This window comes from Nannobrachium achirus (assembly GCF_963921795.1).
Source record: "Nannobrachium achirus genome assembly, chromosome: 16".
Taxonomy (NCBI): domain Eukaryota; kingdom Metazoa; phylum Chordata; class Actinopteri; order Myctophiformes; family Myctophidae; genus Nannobrachium; species Nannobrachium achirus.
This window is the reverse complement of record NC_137823.1, coordinates 52,578,522-52,598,942: the sequence shown is the minus strand read 5'-3', so window position 1 is coordinate 52,598,942 and position 20,421 is coordinate 52,578,522. Positions and strand designations below refer to the sequence as shown.

General features: G+C 42.4%; 2 protein-coding genes across 2 annotated transcripts in view; one reads left to right on the top strand and one right to left on the bottom strand.

Annotated features, from left to right (window-relative positions):
* Positions 1 to 3,554: 3,554 nt before the first annotated feature.
* frk (fyn-related Src family tyrosine kinase) lies at positions 3,555 to 18,735 on the bottom strand. The gene is made up of 8 exons (XM_080744187.1): positions 18,023 to 18,735; positions 14,365 to 14,486; positions 13,569 to 13,732; positions 12,295 to 12,463; positions 11,742 to 11,900; positions 6,908 to 7,089; positions 5,266 to 5,431; positions 3,555 to 4,368 (listed from the first exon to the last, which is right to left on the bottom strand). The coding sequence occupies exons 1-8, from the start codon at positions 18,451 to 18,453 to the stop codon at positions 4,160 to 4,162; spliced, it is 1,602 nt and encodes a 533-aa protein (XP_080600313.1). The 5' UTR covers positions 18,454 to 18,735; the 3' UTR covers positions 3,555 to 4,159.
* A 1,251-nt stretch (positions 18,736 to 19,986) lies between these two features.
* Positions 19,987 to 20,421, top strand: part of nt5dc1 (5'-nucleotidase domain containing 1) — an 88,566-nt gene continuing 88,131 nt past the window's right edge. Inside the window, exon 1 of the mRNA XM_080743965.1 lies at positions 19,987 to 20,371. Coding sequence (XP_080600091.1) covers positions 20,279 to 20,371 — 93 coding nt within the window. The 5' untranslated portion in view covers positions 19,987 to 20,278. The remainder of the gene's footprint in view (positions 20,372 to 20,421) is intronic.

Here is a 20,421-nt window from a genome sequence, read left to right as displayed (position 1 = left end):
CAGAGCGTGAGCTGAAACGAGCTATTGAAGGATGGAACTTGGAGCAGATCAACGACGTGCTCTCGATGAAAGGAATCAAGTGGACATTTAACCCTCCTACCGGATCACATCACGGCGGAGCCTGGGAGAGGTTAATTCGTTCCATCAGGAAGATTCTTAATTCCACTTTGAGGACACAAAGTTTGGATGAGGAGGGACTCCATACAGTACTCTGCGAAGTGGAATCAATTCTGAACAGTAGACCTCTCACTAAAGAATCCACAGATCCGAATGATTTGGAAGCTTTAACACCCAATCATCTTCTGCTTCTTAAAGTCAAGCCCAGCTTACCACCTGGTCTGTTTCACAAGGAGGACAGCTATGCACGCCGGAAATGGAAGCAGGTGCAATACATCTCTGATCTATTCTGGAAAAGGTGGATTAAGGAGTACCTGCCACAATTGCAGGAAAGACAGAAGTGGACAAAGATCAAACGGAACTTTATCCCTGGAGACATAGTTCTCATAATGGACGATTCCGCACCTCGGAATTCTTGGATCATTGGGAGGATTATAGAGACAATGCCAGATAGGAATGGACTTGTGCGACAGGTCCGGATCAAGACCCGGACCAGCGTTCTCTGCAGACCCGTGTCCAAGATCTGCCTTCTTCAGGAGTCGACAGAGGCGTGAAGGCTTTACTTCGTTTCCATGGATACGGATTAATTGACTTTTGCAAGACATCGGGGTGCTTTGACTTCTTTGACTTTTGCGTGACTTTCAATTGACTTGATTTTGGGGTGGGGGTCGATTCAAGAAGAGTGAACCAAGACCTGCAATGGACTAACGAACTATGATCGACCGCCTTGCGCAAAAAAATCGCAAAAGAAAATGCCCAGAAATGTGAAAAAGAAAAAAAAGGGCAAAGAAAATTGTAATGTATTGTTTTCCCATTATGAATTGATTCATTGGTAATTATTACTGTGTAATTATATGTAATAATTAGGGGCCGGAATGTTGGTGACAGGTATATGAATTTGAATGAGTCGTTATGGTTTCACTGTTATCACCATTCACAAATCGGTCACGTGGTGTTGGTGGCTACGTGCCTACGTCAGTCACGTAGTAGTAAAGTCAGCTGTTCACGGGCCCGCGGGTTTCAGTGAATGGAGAGGGGGTGAACGGGGAAGTCACACTTTGCTGACCGCTCGTAAGCACACAAACAAATGTCATGATTTCCTTTTAAATGAATGCCATTAAATGAACTGTTTTTAAACTTTAATAAATGAACAAAACGCAGTACCATGGAGCCGTGATTTCATGATCATGACGAACAGCGCGTCTGGCAGGTATATATTTCCCCGATTTTAGCCTCTCGGTGACTATTATAAGTTCGATGCGATAGTCGCCATACAGTGATTAACCACTTAAACCCTATTGTTGAATAATGGAAATAGCCAAGCCAACCTACGAGTCGTGATGCAACACAGATTTGAACTTTTTGAACATTTTGAAAGTGTTTAAATCAAATGACACTTCAACTGAATAATTGTTGATAACTTCAAGACATGGTCCTCCATTCCTCCATTCAGTTCACACAGTTCATCTTTCAGGACTGCAGACTCACTCCCCATTTTCCAGTCTGAAAACTCACTTCAGACTCCACTACACCCCCTAGCACTCCTCTTTCCTTGTATGCCTTCTTAAAAAAATAAAAAAGGTTCTTTTTCACATATTGCCTATTGTTTTTTTTTAACAGTACCTACATGTACTGTTTTGACCACAAATACTAATCATAGTATTTAGATCATTTTTAGATGCTATAGGTTTGATGTTTTGTTTTTACTGATTCCCTGTAGGTCGATGGGGATAAGAGTGTCTGGGAAATACCAAAAATGTAATAGTAAAGTCAGAGTATTGATTTTAAGCATTTGTTATATGACTGGAAAGAACCAGTAACATTTAAAAAGAAACACACACAAAGTAGTTCCTCCTGCTGTTCATCTTTGTGGGGCAGTGTAGATAATCCCCAAATTTAGAGAGACAGGGTTGCTGAGCTTGAGCCAAACCACACGCTTAGCAAGAGATGACTGTCTGTAGGCTGTTCCCTAACTGGCACAATCAGTTCCAAAATAAAACCAGAGCCACCTAAGCCTATTAAATGGTTGATTGGCAAATGTTGACAACAAATTCTGAGACCTCATGGAAAGGAAATTAAATAATATACAGCCTTGTTTGATAAAGTGATATTACGTAAGTACTATTTAATAAAAGCTATGCAAACTGGCAGGGATTTCAGCATGGGCAGTCACTCAACAATTACAATCCTGCCAGCATTAAAGGTTATGGATAAAAAGGTCATAGATTACTAGTTGAATTTAAGGAAGATTAAACGAGTTTGCCAACTTGAGAAGGTTTCATTTCAAAAGGAGACCACAAGGCTACAACAGTGGGACATGAGTTTAAGCAGGAGTGTATCAGCACCACCATGTGGTCACTTTGAGAAGTTACATTTTAGTCTCACTTAAAAAAGGTTTGCTATGGACTTTTGAGAATTCCTTTACCCATTCCAAGGCAAATTAGAAGATACGTTTAGCAAAACATTTATAAATAAGTCAAAATTATGAATCACAAAATCATACTAAACAATCCATTTAATCATTTGTACATCAAAGATAAAATGTAATCCTTGTTAAAACAATCAAAATGTATAAGCTTATATGAACACTTCAAAATATCAAATAGCTACATGGCACAATTAATAAGATCTTGTTCACAACATTAAAAAAAGACATTACACAAATTACTATTTCAAACATAAGAAATTAGGTGGAATAATGTTCTGCAACTTTTCCTTAGTAGGTGTCATATTACGTCCAAGGTCCATTATTTCCCTCTATCAGATCATAATCAGGTGAACTTAACTTGGCACAAGGTCATAGAATTAAAACTTCACGAGACCTGATAAGATAAACATAGGCTCAGATCATTCCATCTCATTACATTCAGTCGTCAAACCACTGCTTTTAGATCAGCTATTTCTGGTATGACACTATCATATGACGGAAGTACAAATCATGCTTAAGGCAGCACCGAGGACTTAAACTGTGAAAATGCATTGTGTTGTTACACCCATCTAAACGGCATCCAAGGGTGATTGTCATTGAGTACATATTGTGCAGCCACAATGCTTTTCCATAGGTTAACAAATAACAATACACTGAAATAAGGTCACAATATAAACTGTTACACTACATTACATGAAGACCAGGGGAGTGAGAAGATTATTCCAGTACAACAACTTGTCTGATGGAGATACAGGCCAATGCACAGTATTTAGTTATGGTGTTATAATACAGAAACTCCTCTGATTGATCTCAGTGGAAATTGTATTTCTGACAGTGCAGAGATTATTTAAATCACTCTCTCTCTCACACACACACGCGCGCGCGCGCACACACACACACACACACACGCGCGCGCGCACAAGCACACGTGCACACACACACACGCACGCACATGTACGTACGTGGATAAGCCAAACTGATTGAGGCCGTAAATGAACATGACTGGAGCTCATCCTCACAGGTAGCTTCTCTTCTCCCACCAGTTGAAAGTATGCGTGCAATGCGGAGCGCACGCACGCAGAACCGGTTCATCAGGATTAGATAAGACAGCAGCATTCCAGCTCACCTGAGAGCAAGCTGCTACGTCCAGGCGGCAAGGCTTAGAAGACGTCCTCGGAGGAGGGAGAGAGACGTCTAGTCGAGTGCACTAGAAAGGACTTTTCACTCCCCTGTCGTCTGATTCAAAGTGCATTCAAGTTGGCAAACTAAATAAGCAGAAGAAGAGCTGTTGCAAATAACCTTTGCCATGCCGAATGCCTCTCCGGTTATGCAGTCATGTGTGCTCCTCTCTAGTCTCTACAATGGCAAACCATTTATAAAAATAAAATAATTATTTTGACTGTAATTAGATCAGGTAGAGCAGGGCACTGTGGCAAATGAAGGGAATTTATGCAGCTTGAATCACAGTAAGCTGCATTAATGGAGATGGAAATCATCAATGATGATTGATTTGACTTTTCTTTCAACTGCCTATTGTTTTTCATAATAAAGAATGTGTGTGTCAGTTGTTGGTTTTCAATGTTCAAAATGTCAATCTGGAGTGGGTGGGCTGCACTAGTAACGGTTGGCATCATCATAGGACGTCACGTCCAGGTCAAAGAAGTCTTCTAGCTTCCACTGGAGTGTCTCAAACGTGGGTCTGTCCTGCTCGTTCTCCTTCCAGCAGTCCATCATGATCTCATACATGACTTTGGGGCAGTGAGGTGGACAGGGCATCCTGTAGCCCCCTGGCAACCTCTGGACCACCTGCTGGTTGGTCATGGCTGGATGGATTCAGAGACAAATGACAACTTAATTCCACTACCAATATAAAAGTTCACATCTAAATATTTAAGTCAGGGGTCTTCAACAGGGGGTCCTCAGAATTACTACAGGGGGTCCTCCAAATCTTTGTGATCATTCTTTTAAATTAACAACTTGAACCCTCGCATCCCTATTCTGAGGAGAACTTTAGACAAAAATAGCAGATCTACAAGCTGCGAGGCGTTGAGAGCTTGTAGATCGGCTATTTTCGGCAAATAGGTTTGGTGTCGAAGTAAAAAAGAGCAGACCAATACAGAGTGACAGGTCAAGTTAACTAAAAACACAAATCCAACATAGACTGATGACAGCGCTGTCAAACAAGTCTATGAATCCGTCTATGAAATCGATGAAAATCTGCACCACAGATTTATACAATATGTAGAGGGGGTCCCTGCTTCGTCTCTCTCTCAACTAAGGGGTCCTTGGCCTGAAAACTTTGAAGACCATGATTTAAGTTAATGGCAAAATAATGAAGTCATGATTAATGGAATCCCCTTTTTTTGTCAGTTATGTAAAAATCAAACCTCGGTTCGAAGTGGAGCGGTGAATTTGAGCAGCTGTACCCTATGTGAGTGAGTGAGTGAGTGTAAACTGTGCCTGTGAGTGAGTGGTGAGTGTGCCTGGCCTGCACAAAACAGCGCCCCTCCTTTAACTAGTGTGTTGTGTGTGGCCACTCAAGGTATTGCCAGACTACGGACGGACGGACACAGCCAGCCAGCCAGCCACATACCCACGGATATACCTGTTCATTGGGAGCGCTTTCACCGCTCCAAAAAGAAAAAGAAAAAATAACAATAACAATAATCATACACATCCCACTTGTAAAATGTGATGAATAACTTTAATATTGATCTTACTTGGATAGGGCATCTTGCCAAAGGTCACGATCTCATACAGCAGGATGCCAAAGGACCACACGTCAGATTTGATGCTGAACTTGCTGTCCAGGAAGGCCTCCGGAGCCGTCCACTTCACAGGGAATTTGGTTCCTTCTTTGGCTTCATATATATTTTCACTCTCCATCTGAAACACACACAAAACAAGGCAGAGAAGATGGATTTACTGGTTTAATGACTTAAAAGCTGCATTCCGTAACATTCAGGTCCTTTTGTGGATTCGATCCCCAAGCAAGTGCTTGAAAGTTTACCACTGATCAAATTTTACCTTCGGGTAGTGGCCCTACCAGACAACAGATCTAAATCTCTCAGTAAAAGAGCAAATATAAACCTTTTGTTTACCCGAGTCCCCCAAGAATCTATACTGGTCCGTCCCCCACTACATATCTTAGCCTAAAATAGACAATCTACAAGCGCACAATGTAGACTGCTTTTTAGTCAAATGTTGATATATTTCAATAATATTCAGGTAGTAATGATCAGGTGTGTAATAATCTGCATATACAGTATGGCTCCAGGGAGATTGTGGTTTGAGATAGTAGAAAAGTATTTATTATTAGTAGTTACATATATTATTTAACTACTTAAATACTTTGTTAACTGGTGTCCCCCAGGTGTCTATAGCCTCTATAGTACATCTCTTATGCGAAAATAGCTGATCTACAAGCTCAAAAGGCATTGTGATGCCTTGTGAGCTTGTAGATCTGATGTTTTCGCCAAATCTTCACCCCAGAAAAGCGACACCAGAGTCATGTGGTTAATTACCGTATAGAGTTTTGGTAAAACAAACAAAACGTGAACAAATGACCCATGTCATGTGTGTGACTGAGATAGCGGGTTGTCATTTAATGCATGACCCATTTTGGATGCCCTTTTATTGGTAAATCTGTGTATATAAAACATAATATCCCCCGTCGAATCTCTAATTACACCAACAGAACAGGCAGAGCGAACACAGCGAACGCGCACACGCACAGATTCTTCATGGCTGCTGAGTAAAGGAGACAGGATGAACCTTTTCCGACGCTCTTTTATTGGTAAATCTGTTTATATAAAACATATATCCCCTATAATGTGATAGGGGATACACCAACAGAGCAGGCAGAGCCATAAACATGAACACATTTGTCTTTTTTGTGTTCTAGTCTCCAGCAGATTGGACATAGCTAAAACAAAGAAGCTGTATGCAGTATATGCAATATTAATTATACTGAACAACTACATCACATAGTTGTTCAGTATTGATTAATATTGCACATAGTTAAGTCTACGTGATCTATTGATCGGCTACAATGAATAGTGCGTTTAGAAATAAGCTGCGGCTGTCCTGTCTGTCCGTTTCCAGCCCTGTTGATGCACCAGCCAGCGAAGCCACCGCTATGAGGAGTAATGTACTGTAGCTCTTGCTTAGAAGGCTGCCCAGAGCATGGGAACAAATTTGCAAGCATTCATTGGCTGTCAAGCAGCACCAATCATCAAAAGGTCGCGGGATCAGTGACGCCAATCTCAAGACGTGTGGTTGTCGGACTGGTATCCCAGTCAAAAAGAAAAAAGATAAATCCTCACCAAACAACAACCTGTGTGCACCAGCCATTAAACTCACCATGAAAACCCTGGCAAGGCCGAAGTCGGCCACCTTGCAGATGTTGTTGTCTCCCACCAGCACATTCCTGGCTGCCAGGTCTCTGTGGATGTAGTTCTGAAGCTCTAGGAAGGCCATGCCGGCCGCCACCTGAGCAGCTATCTCAATTTGATCAGAAACGCCCAGTTTGGCACCCTGGTCCTCTGCAGAGACAAGGAGAGCATTAACATGGTATTTCACAGTGTAATGGAACAGATGGGTGGTGATGAATTGAAAACCATTATAACAAAAGATATTCCCTCATTTGGGGTTGTGACGTTTGTTAATTGTAAATGGTGCATTTATATAGCGCTTTTATCCAAGGCGCTTTACATAGATTGCGTACACATTCATACACCGGTGGCGGAGGAAACCATGCAAGACACCAACCTACTCACCGGGAGCAATTAGGGGTTCAGAGTCTTGCTCAAGGACTCTTCGACAGTAACTCAGGGGGAGCCCGGATTCGAACTGGGAACCCTTCGTGCTCTAATAACGGTTTCTCTACCCCTGAGCTATGCCGCCCGTGTTTGTCGTGTTTGTTGTGAGAGCACTGTCAATGGTGGAGAACACCGTCTAATACATCAGTCCAAAACTCTCCCATAGGCGTCCAATTGGGTTGAGATTTGGTGACAGCAAAATTACCCCCACACCGTAACAGAGCCTCCCCCCACAGTAGGGGCTGAAGCATTCAGGCCTGTACCATTCTATTGCACTCCCACACTTGTGAAGAATATGATGAGGATGACTCATCTAACAATAACACCCCCCCCCCCCCCCCCCCCCCCCCCCCACATGTGACCATATCACTTTTTTCCCCCACATCTCAGTAGACCAGTGCCTATGGTTTAATTGCAGCACTGAACGATAAAATGTGCATGAAGGGTTTATGAACTGCAACCCTACTATGACATCCCTCTCATAGTAGTTGTCGCAGTGACATACCCTCAGTCACCTGAGAGAGTTCCTCCTGGTTTACCATACATGAACAATACGGTCATTGAATGTGCTTTCTTTCAAATCCCAGTTTCCAAACCCTACGTACAGATGTCTTTCCCATAGATCAGGGGTCTTCAACAGGGGGTCCTCAGTACTACAGGGGGTCCTCCAAATCAGAAACTTTTTTCTCCTTTCAACGCGCTGAGAGGCGTTGTGAGCTTGTAGATTGGCTATTTTCGGCAAAGAGGTTTGGTGTATAGGGGAAAAAGAGCAGACTAAGTACAGAGTGAAAGGTCAAGTTTATTAAGGGCGCGTTCGGAAATGCGCACTCAACGCACTGGTGTGCCATGTTGTCGTTCGTTTATTCGGTGCACTTGGTGCGTTGTCGTTCGGAAATCCAGTGCACGGCGCACTGGTGTGTTGAGTGCACGCACGCACTCACCAACCCTACTCAGAAGATGGGGTTAGGCGGTGTGGTGCGGTGGTTCGGTGTTCTGATTGGTTGGTTTTCATAGCCATGTCTCGAACGCTTCTCAGCTGTGAACAATGGAGGATATTACCGCAAAATGCAGCATTTGCAGCTTAATTGGTCGTTTGGCCTTGATAGTTTCACACACATTAACGTGTAAACTAACAGCAGGTGTGCCAATGTTATGAATTACATCTCCTTTCAATAGCAACGTTACGTTAGCATACTTAGCAACTGCTGCTTTTCCGAAAGTTTAGGCTACTGAAAAAGCACACAGCTGCCTCTTAAAACTGGTCGTTCGTAAATAAGCCACACTGAACGCACTATACAACGACACGCCCACTGCACTCACTACACCGAGCACACACCCGGTGCGGGTTTCCGAACGCACCCCATGTATTGACGGATCAAGTGGTTAAATATCTGAAAACAAATTGACACGAGTCCAAAAAACACTATATGGAATCTATGAAAAGGTTTGGGGGTCCCTGCTTCATCTCTCTCTCAACTAAGGGGTCCCTGGGTGAAAACAGTGAAGACCCCTGCCATAGATCGATATGCAGATGTCACTTTAGTCACGGTTCCATTTGAAACACTAGACAGTTTTTTTGTGACTAAAAGCCCCTGCCATCTGTCCCCAGTATCGAATGGACAATCTCTGCCCGTTGACCATCTTTATACATGCTACACAAAGCATGAATGAAAGGATCTTAATTGCTTAATTGTATCATACAGAACACCTGTGCAGTGGAAGCATCTGCATTCGCTACGTTTCTCCACCAAATTATTCAGGCATTTCCTTTCATTTGTCACCCGTCTGTACATGTTAAAGGCCAGCCTCTGTGCGGCGTTGACAGAGTCCTTGTCATGAGCCAGAGGGCATGCGGCGCTAAAGCCAACTCAAGGCCACAGACATCAATTGAACATGAGCGCTCCTCAGAACCGACCATCCGTCTGACTGGCAGTGACACAACATCTGTCACGCTGCCGCAACGCCTTTCCTCATGGGAGGTGAATCCAACAGATGCAATGGCACAAAAAAAAAAGACCACATCAGACACAGAAAAGGTCTGATAGAGTATAGGGCTGCAACTATCGCAAAACAGAATCAATGCAAAACATTTCTAGTATTTTTACGATCGACTACATTGATTAGTCCTCATTTTATACTTCATTGTGGCGATCTACAAGCTCAAAAGGTGTTGCATCATGACACGTTGAGAGCTTGTAGATCTGCTGGTTAAAAAAATATAATCGATAAATTGGATTGCACCCCTAATACAGTAAATGTGATACTTTGAGCCTTAACATTGATTGTCACCGTTCTGAAAACTGATTCTGCATGGGAGAATATCTGGGGGGAACGTTGCCTTTGATCTCTCATGTTACAGCAGGGGTCTTCAACAGGGGGTCCGGGACCCCTAGGGGGTCCTCAGAGTTATTACAAGGGGTCCTACAAATCTTTGTGTGATAGAATCTTTTTTTTCTCCCTTTTTATATTAACCACTTGAACCCTAGCGTCCATATATTCTGAGAACTTTAGCCAAAAATAGCAGATCTACAAGCTCACAATGCCTCGCAACGCTTGTAGATCGGCTATTTTCAGCAAAGAGCTTTGGTGTAGAGGGGAAAAGGAGCAGACTAAGTACAGAGTAAAAGGTCAAGTTTATTAGGTATTGACGGCTCAAGTGGTTAAATATCTCAAAACACAAATTGAAATGAATCCAAAATACACTGATGATTGTGCTGGAAAACAATGAAACTATATGGAATCTATGAAAAGGTTGTGGGGGTCCCTGCTTCATCTCTCTCTCAACTAAGGGGTCCTTGGCCTGAAAACGTTGGTCAGTGATGTATGTTATTAGGCTGTCCATGAAGCTTGAATTGGAACACCTTGTAATCGACCCTATACAAACGCTAACAATCTGGAGGAGAGTGCTGTTGTTTGAGGTGCTGCTCTCCGTCTTATCTTTTGTTTCCAGCCCGCCCACCCAGCGCCAGGTGTACTCGCACGAAAGCACACATTAACTTAGCTTCACTATACTTGAGACGGCTTCCATTCTCCTTTGCTTATACAGTACGTGACTAACCGTAACCCAATTCTAAGCAAAAGCCCTAACCCCAAAATCTCATGTGGTATAGTGAGAGCCTGTAATATGTTGACACAAATTTTTCTCATTTTCCATTTCATTCCTGAAGACATCTCAGGTCCTCAGGAATGCAGCAAAACAAGGATGTGAACACATTTACAAACAAACATAGCAAACAGATGACATTTTGTTGGGCGAGTTGTGACTAATATGTTGTGAATGAGAGATGTTGTAAGCACTCTTCCGTGACTCGGTTTCAACCCGTCATAGTGTACCGGCCCGAGGACATGAGATAAAAGTAAGCTGACTCTAGCAAATCCCTCCTTCTCTTTTATATCAGTAAGAAGCAGACGCATTCTGCACACGCGTAGGAAGACATCAGTAAGATCGCTTACGCTTACTGACTCAGACTTTGATCTGCCATCACACTTCAAACTGAACCCGAATTATTAATTTGAAAACCCTCAAAAAGGCACTTTTGCTTCCCTCATTTTGTTTCTGAACTCTCTGTGTTTTGCCTGGCTTTAAAAAAAAGGAAAAAAAAGAAAGAAAGGAAAATGAAACTTCCCTTATCTAGTTAAACATCAACTTCTTCGTTGCATGTCTAAAATCTGAACAATAGCAGCAGAGGACTCTGATCCCCATGTGGAATGAACATTATCTAACCAGCACTTTTGCAGATCAAAGCGAGATTGACTCGACTACGTCACCGATGGAAGTAACTGATTTTCAACTGAAGAACGTATTAAGATCGCATCGTGATGCATTGTGAGCTTGTAGATCAGCTATTTCTGCCATTTTTTAAGTTAAAGTATTGAGAAAATGTTAACTGTTCTCTAACCTATGGGTCACCAATTATTTCCCGATTCCCCTGGATGTCACCTGACATGTCAACCAAAAAAGAAAAAAAAAGAAAGTTAAAAAAGGGGGAAAAAGAAAGAAAAAAAAAACACATAATGAGACGACACAGAAGACTCCATCTTTCAAATGGATGGTAATAATCCTTGTCAAATGGACAAGGATTCTTTTAGGATTCTAACATACCCGTGGGCGTGTTTTCAATGCTCCCATGGGCGGATCGGAGCGACGCAGAACATTCAGCGATTTTTCACAGTTTGGTGAAAAACGTTCTGAATCCTGGCAGTCAATGAAAAACTGTTCAACTGTGATATTAAAGGAAAATGCATGTATCTAATTCAGTCTGACCAGAAACGGGTATAAAACATATCCCACTGGCAGGTAAAATGAATGACGGGTTGGTATCAAAAGCAGTGGCATGGATCCCCCCAGCAAATTGAACCTTAAAATGATCGCTTACTCTGGAGGTAGTCCAGCAGGCTGCCATTACTCATGAGCTCTGTGATGATGTAGATGGGTTCCTCCACGGTGCACACAGCGTACAACTGGATCAACTTGGGGTGACGCAGCTTCTTCATGATCTGGGCCTCCCTGAGGAAGTCCTGAGCATCCATGGTACCTGGGAAGAGTGTCGGTTAATCGTTTTATACATCAGTATTCAATCACATTAGTTGAAGTCATTAAAGAACCCCATCAGGCTTCTCTCCTGCATTAGCACGGCAGACAATTAACGGAGAATTAAATTAGAATACTCTAACACAAAACTCTTAACAGGCCATTAACTGATGAGCCAAGAGACTATGTCCTTTTGAACTGTAACAGGGAGAGAGTTTATGGGTTCCCATGAGTTTCTCTTGGCCATTATGTTAGTATTAATATAGACATTTTGTGATTTTCTGTTCTCTGAGGAGGAATAGCCATTACTGGATATTACTTTTATTCAGTATTTTACACGTTAACATTAGGGTGTTTTAGGTCTGCAAAACTAAATCAGGCACAGTGGTTTTATTTACCAGGTTTGAGCGTTTTCACTGCCACTGCTGTGGTGTCGTTCCACAGGCCTTCGTAGACCTCTCCAAACTGACCCGCTCCCAGCTTCTTCAGCAGTCTGATGGATTTCCGCTCAATCTCCCAGTGGTCCACTGTATTGTAGGACAGACCATGAGTCTGTGGGGCCTCGATCTGCAAAGAGCCCAGTCACAATAGTCAAAATCAGATCAATCTTTCCATCTCAAGAGTTTCTCAAACGTTCAAATGTCAAGGTCTCCCCTGTTCATTTGGTTCCATTTGTACACTGTCAGAATTACAGAGTTGTATGGGTCAATTTAGAGCCCCCTAAAGGAACCAACAGAGTCCCTGGGATCCACTTTGAGAACCAATGTTCCATCTAATGCACTAAACAAAAATCTTAGTGATGATGAATGATTAAGGGGGATGAAAAGAATGTTTTATAGTGTGCTTCTATTTTACACTTTTGTATGTTTAAAGTGTTTACATTTGTCTTGTCATTGAAGATAGCTCATTATATTATTTGAGTTTCCACTAGCATAAACCTGAAACTGTGTCAGTTTGACCTTAAACCTGAACTGTGTTCATCAACTTGCAGCCCTGTGCTACCTGGTGCCTGGTACAGAAAGATAGTACACAGGACCCTTTTCTTTGATGTCTCACTTTCTCCCCTTTGAGGGGAGTGACTTCAGAATGCATTCTCTGAATAAACCAACTTTATTGTACTCCCGTTTTCTCTGCTCATATTTGGCTTCGCGTCTTTTACTTATCAAAAATAACTCTGACTATCAGAGCTTTTAATTATAAGGTTAAAAGGTCCTAAAAATCTACTTATCAGGGGACTGCCCATAAGTCCGAAGGTTCAATAGTCCTACATCTCATTAGTCTGAATTTAGTTAGGGTTAGGCATAGCATTCTTAACAGATTCGGACTAATGGGCTGTCGGAACCAAGAGGTTTCGGACCAATGCCATGGCACCTGATTAAGAACCCTAGTGTCCCTATTCTGGGGTTAATATTCAGTAGAATAGGAGATCTACAAGCTCAACGCTGCGTTGTGACACACTGAAGTGTATTGGGTTTAAGTATGAACTACAATTACATTGTAACATTACATTAGATAAGCGTATATAGATACGTGACTACGATAATTATATGCCATGCATTCATTTATTTTGATAATAGTGTTGTTCTACTACTGTACCACTATCTAGAGAAAACCAACCGAGGAATCCATTCATAGCTTTTAGTACATGATGCATACAGAATCAATGTTTCACCTTTTTGCATGGTTCGTGCAGACGCACACAAAGCCCGTCCTCCAGCCTGGTGTAGTGTTCCACAAACTCCCGCAGCGTTTCAAAGCTTTTAGTCTTGGACACGAAATAACGGCCAGTCTCTGTTTTTCTGAGTTTGTAGTGCTTCACCTTCCCTCTGTCCAACACTAAACGATAACATGCAGAAGGTTAAAATCTGTAGCTGGCTATTAGCAATAACCACATTTTATTTTCCTCTGCTATGGTTTGGCAGTTATTAATACATGTTTATTAAATGTGATCAATCATATACAGTACATCTAAGACACTTGGGCTCATCATTGATGTAACATGGGGTTATTAGCTGCTTAATGAACTAAGTAGAATTTCAAATGAGGGGGTGGTCCTTCACTGGGTTTAATGTATGAATTACAGCAAGGTCCTCTGGCACGGTGAAAGAAGAGATTAGGCCAGACAAAGATAAAGTTATGTTGCTTTTATCGATGGAGAGTTCGTCATTTGTTTAAGTTGTTGACCTTGACTGATCAATCACTTCAGTCAGGTGATGGAAAGAATGATTCGCTCTAAGCAAAGCTGGGACTGCTCTGGAATGATGAAACGTGTTTAGTGTATCCAATTCCTGCTTTAGGCCTTTATCAGGTACAGAAATACATAGAGGTCAAGGTGCTACATAATATGAGTCATGACTTTGTTTATTATTATTGTTGATACTAAAGTCCACCAGGTTAATTGCATGGTTTCATAGAAGGAAAAAGAAAGATCTAACATGGTACAGCTTGTCAACAGGAGATGAGATTACCTGAAAGAGAGAGGTCCCCTTTCTGACTTTCACAGTTTCTGATGAGAAAGGCTCCATGCTGGTTGTCTCCCGTTAACAACAGCTTCTCTGCATCAAGTCTCTTTGTGTCAGCAAAATACCATCTGCAAATCACAAAGGAAGCAGATAGATATGTCATTATTTGACAATGGTCGCTTTAGCTTTAGTCAAGTGTCTCTTGGATAGGAAGGTCCAAGATGAATACAATCAAACTGTATTGATGAAGTCGCCTCTTGATCAATAAGTCTGCCTTGAGTATGAAAATGTTTAGCATTAGTCAAAAACATGCCTCCACAAGAAAGCACCAGTGTGCGATTTTCATGCTGGTAAATGAATAATCATCAAACATTCTAAACACTGCATGAAAAATCACAGCCAGGTGCGTTTAATACAATGTATTATTGTTAGAGCCTCTAGACTCGTGGAGTGCTTGTTGCAGGAGGCTGCCAGTTTGATTCCCCGGACTGGCAGGGAAAATCTCTGCCGCTGAAGTGCCCCTGAGCAAGGCACATGACCAATAACTGCCTCAGTGGAGCTGCTAAGTGTCAAACACTATACGACTGTGAAAAATCACACCCAGTGTGAATGAGCGGTGCAGGCTGCTCAACAGCACCGCTAGGTGGCTGCAGCTGTTGTTTGCCATACTCATATGGACATACTGTACATATGGACAGACAGACATACACACACTGTCAAATGTTGGAGCAGCAGGCACCGCTCAAAAAGAGGAGAGATCCTCCTATACTCGCCCTGATGAAGACAAGTTGTTGGCTGAAACATGATGGTATTTTTTACGAATACCTTGATTTTACACCCTCTCCTACATTGTTTCTGACTGCTTGGATCTCTCCTCTTTTTCAAGTTTTGGTTCCTGTTAATCCTAGAAGCACCAATCTACGTTTTTTTTTTTTTACTTTTATCTCCATTGAGCACCTGGTTGATCTCTCACTATAAGACTGTGGTTGTACTGGGCAGTGGGCAGCTCCCAGGTGTGAGTGTGTGCAACTGTGCGACTGTGAAAAAGGGCATTGCTGAAAAAGAGCATTCATGCTCAGCAAACCTACCCTGTATAAATAAATGTTAGAAAATAATATTGTAAATATTCTACAGGGAAACATTGTGCTTTGAAATGTGTTATGAACACATCTTTTTGTTTTGTTTTAAAAGGATTAAAACACAGCCAGTAGATCTCTACAGCAGTCTGACCAAAAGACTGTGTTAAGGTTAATCAGTGATTAAGATCATTGGACTGGTCGTTCAATCATGATGACTGAAAGCACTCTCTCTACCTTGTCACAAAACACGCTCATCAGGTACTGTAAGTGAATGAATGAAAGAACAGGAAAAACTAGCTTACAGCTGGTCTGAAAAGGGGTTCTTATAGGGATGCTTGGAAACAGTGGGCTCTATTTGTTGAATTTGTATTCAACAGGACTTTCCTTTTGGGTAAAACTGGGATAAAAACTCCACACATAACATGCCTGTGTACTATTCAAGTTTACTCTCCTCCTGACATTCTGTTTTGTGCCTAGTCTCTAGAGGCAATCTAACATATAATTTAGCGAATGTCTGAGTGTCTGAGTGTCTCAGCGTTTCTCCTCGGTGGCTGGAGCAATTGATCTGAAATCGCATCACCATCAGCATATGAACACACCTGACATAACTGTGAAGCCCGTTTGTCACTTTCACAAATCGTATGCTGTATAATAGCATTTTTATGGTGTATCTATATCTATTTAGCCTACAGTACCCTTTGTGACCACACATGTTAAGGGAGGGGCGCTGTTGTTCAGGCCATGCACAATCACACACAAAGGGGGAGTGTGTGTGTGTGCAGGCGGGCAGGCGGGCGGGCGGGGGGAGGGGGGGGGGGGGGACAGTATCTCTGGAGCCATTAAAATAAACGGGTTTCTTACATTGATGCTCCTACATCATGCAAGCACCAGTTAAAGTTACTTTCCATCCCTCATATACTGTGTGCACAGTGCACATCCCATAACCCACACACTGCACATCATTTGGGAGCTCATATCTTTGAACGGGTAAGGGCTAGTATAGTTGATTATGATGGTCCCCCGTAACCCCAGCGGGTCAAAGAATGCATCTTACCAGAGCACCCTCTCCTGTGCCATCTTCTTAAAAGCACAAAGAGAGATGGTTTGCCCACACTCTGATAATAAAATAAGGATACAATATATTTATGTCACAAAAACCCTTTCACGAAACTTCTCACAAGAAACCCATTCAACAGCCTGTTGGTTTATGGCCAGGGTGACGTAGGCCTTCTATCTCATTATGTCACCCTCTGTCTAGTGGTACAGGTACAACCGCCTTTGCACAACCAGTTTGTCTATCCACTGTTGTGGCAATTTGATGCTAGATGCGATTATCCATTAAATGCCATCTGAAGCATATTAATGCTTGTTGTTGGTGATCTGACCGCACCGCAGGTATATCACCAGAATGATTAACCTAGCGGTCCTAGCCCATTATGCTACTGTAGGTACTTCCTGGTCCTGGACAATGATTAACCACATTAGCCCAACACTGACAACTCAGGAATGACAGTGGCACTCCCAGTCCCACAGGCTAAATAAATAAATCAAACAAACAATTGATTTAAAGGAATGTTGAAAGAAATGGGTCAGTATGGATATTAAATAGGCCAACATTTACTCACAACCCATTAATTTGAAACATGAATATTGACTACTGATTAAGTAGGTTAATAGTTAAGACACTTTTGGATAATTGGTCAAGGCTATCTATGTCAGTGCAATTATGCACAGATTTTGTTTTACACAGCAGCCATCAACATAATGTTTATTGTCTAGTTAATGTCTAGTCGTATGCTGAATTTATCTAAATAAAATACAAAATATGAATTATTTTCAACTACAATCTTAGGGGATCTACAGCCGTTTTAGGCTAGTAGAATCCATGAATCTATCTATCTATTCTATCTATGCATTCTGATTTCAGCCAGGTGGGACACCAGGTGAATACAAAGCTTGGCAGAGCAGTATTCTGACAGACAGTGGGGCCACTGGGCCTAACCTAGTGCCCAGTGGGGTAAAGTAACTAAGTACATTTACTCAGTACTTTTACTTTACTGTAGTATTTCCAATTGTCTATACTTTTAATTCTACTCTACTACATCTCAGGGACAAATATATACTTTTTTTTTTTAATTTACTTATTTGAAAACATTATTAGTTATTTACAAGCTACAGATATACATAGGCTAATTACATTATAAAACATACATTAACAACTTTAGCCCTGCCCTATATACCTAAGCCATTTGAAAATAGTCGATCTACAAGCTTGTAGATCTGCTATTTTCAAACATTTTAATATACTTTTGGTACTTATAAGTACATTTTGATAACACTACTTTTGCACTTTTACTCAATTCAACTTTGAATTTGGAACTTTTACTTGACTTGTAACAGTATTCCTTTCTACATTGCAATATTGGTTTATTTCATTTTATTTAGCAGGCTATTTAAGTAAAATACTTTTTTGACCACTGTGCTGTGTGCTGGTGGTGCCCAGTCTGCCCACTGCCCATGCAAGCAGTGGAGACCCCGGGGGGCCAACAGGTGGATGGATGGTCAGGACCGGCTAATGTACTTACGGCTCGGCGTCAATACTCTCCACGGGGGCCACATAGTTGGCAGGAATATAACCTTTCTTGGAGGCAGACACTCCGGTGAGTGCCTTGGCGTACCACCAGTCCCCATTACTTTTGTCCAAAGCTTCCAGTTTATCCCCGGCATTGAAGCTCAAGTCCTCCTCGGTGCGGGCGGTGTAGTCGTACAGGGCGATGTAAACAAGGCTCACCACGCTGCCGCCGCTGCCGCTGCTGTCCGCCGGGAGTTTCGGCAGAGAGATGCCGGGTTTGGGCTCCGACGACGCCGCGTGAGGATTCACGATCACCACATCGATGCGTTTCTTCTTCCCGCCGTCGATATTATCTCCGGACTCGGGCTTTGGCTTCTTGAAACAACTTAAAAACCGCTGGCAACACAAGTCGCACTGTTCTCGAATCTCTTTGGTGGAAGTCATTCTGATTCTGAGGCGATCAGGGACAAACGATCGATGATATAATTATGCCTTGTGTTGTTGTTATCCGCCCTTATGGTCCATAGTTTACCTCTGTAGTTGCTGGGAAGTTGTCCTGCACTTCCCTGTCAGCCGCTCTGCGGTCTTTGGACTGAAAGTCAAGAGGTAAAAGAAAAGAAAAACACTCCCCGGGTCATAAAAGGTGGTCAGAAGAAGGGATTTATTGCCCTCTTGCTTCTTGGCAGCTCGGGGACGCGGACAGGTTTATGGTATTGGTTCAGCGCTCCGTTGGTCAATCACCTGCACCTGCTGGCTGCTCTGTGCTGTGCAGACTGTGCTCCTTGAGTCCTTCACTTCACCTGCTGGAGGCTTCTCACCCAGACAGTCACACTGGCTCATGCATACCTATGGGCTCATGCAGTGGTGGAAAAAGTACTCACATGTTTTACTTGAAGTAATCTCTCGATAGCAGACTCTGAAATGAAAAGGAACAAAACAGAGAGGGCGTTCCCTTTTTAGCCAGATTGTAGGCTACTTGAAGTAAAACAGTAGGCTACTGAAAATTGGAAATACTCAAGTAAAAAAAAAAAAAAAGTATTTACAGTAGGTAGTAGCATATACTTAAAGTAAATGTACTTAGTTACTTTCCACCACTGGGCTCATGAATGCTCGTGTTCTGAGCTGAGGGACACTCCAAGGGCCCTGACTGAGCGCAAAATAACTATCAAGAAAAAAATACAGCTTAGTTTTGATCTTTTAATAAAATTAATGAATACTGGTAAATAATGCGCTATACCTACCTAATTGCCTATAAATTATACAAAGACAATTAATAACACAATATAATTCCCAGTATTCAATGGTTATAGGCCTATATCATATTATGTGAGTATCTCACAGAGTGTTTTCTATTTTCTTTGAGTTGTTAATCTCTCAGGTTTATTCTGTCATTCTGAAGTCGTAGTGCAGTGCTTCTCAAACTTTTTCATGTCAAGGGGACTCCGGCTCCCACATTGACACATATAACTATAAGCCCGCGGACCCCCATTTGAAACGATAAACATGGGACCCCCATAAAGGAAGATTTGTATGGCTCTCTGGTAGGGATTCCAAACCATTTTAATTTCAAGGACCCCCAGTTTGACATGCACCGTCCACGGACCCCCATTTAATGGTATTTCTATCTCTGAGACCCCAATTTATATTGTAAAAGCAAAGTGTACATCTCTGAGTTACACAACCCATAACGGTCAATTTGGTTCCTCAACTATCATTTAGCTCTGCTGGGGAGCGGGGAGACGGTGGGGACCCCTCTCTGGAACTCCCTCAATTCCTCAAAGACTTTGAGGACTAGTGGATGGGATCTGGGGTGGGCGTATATAGAAATGAGCTGCGCTGCACATTCATCTTGGCTGCGCTTCTACACTGTCCTGTACGGTTTTTCCAAGACACACCCGGAAGCCTGCTGTTTGGTGTCGCCTCTCTGTCGCCTTCTCCTGGCGAGATAGCAGCAGCCCTCAACTTCAGTTGCATATTATTATGGACAACTTATTGACAAATCGCATTGAATGAACGTTTGGGTGTTGACTTCTACAAACAGTTCCGCGGGGAAACCCCATTGTCATTTATAAAAACGGACCTGTACGTAGAGAGAGGCGGATGCTTTAGTTTAGACGCCGCAGATTCCTGTCGTCATTGACATTGACACATCAGTCTTGTGCAGCTGCTGTGCAGGAGCAGGCGCGTGCAACTACTGGATGTGTGTTGTACACACCACACGTTATACTGATCGATCGATTGTTCCATCCCCGGTTCTTTTTTCGCTACAATGAGCGAATACTTCAGCCTTTCAGACTGCGATGTGATCGGCTTTGACTTGGACCACACGCTCTGCCGGTACCATCTGAAGGAGACCTCCAGGGTGAGTTTGTAATAGCTTGTGTAAGCAGCATAAGCTAGCGCGAGCATCAT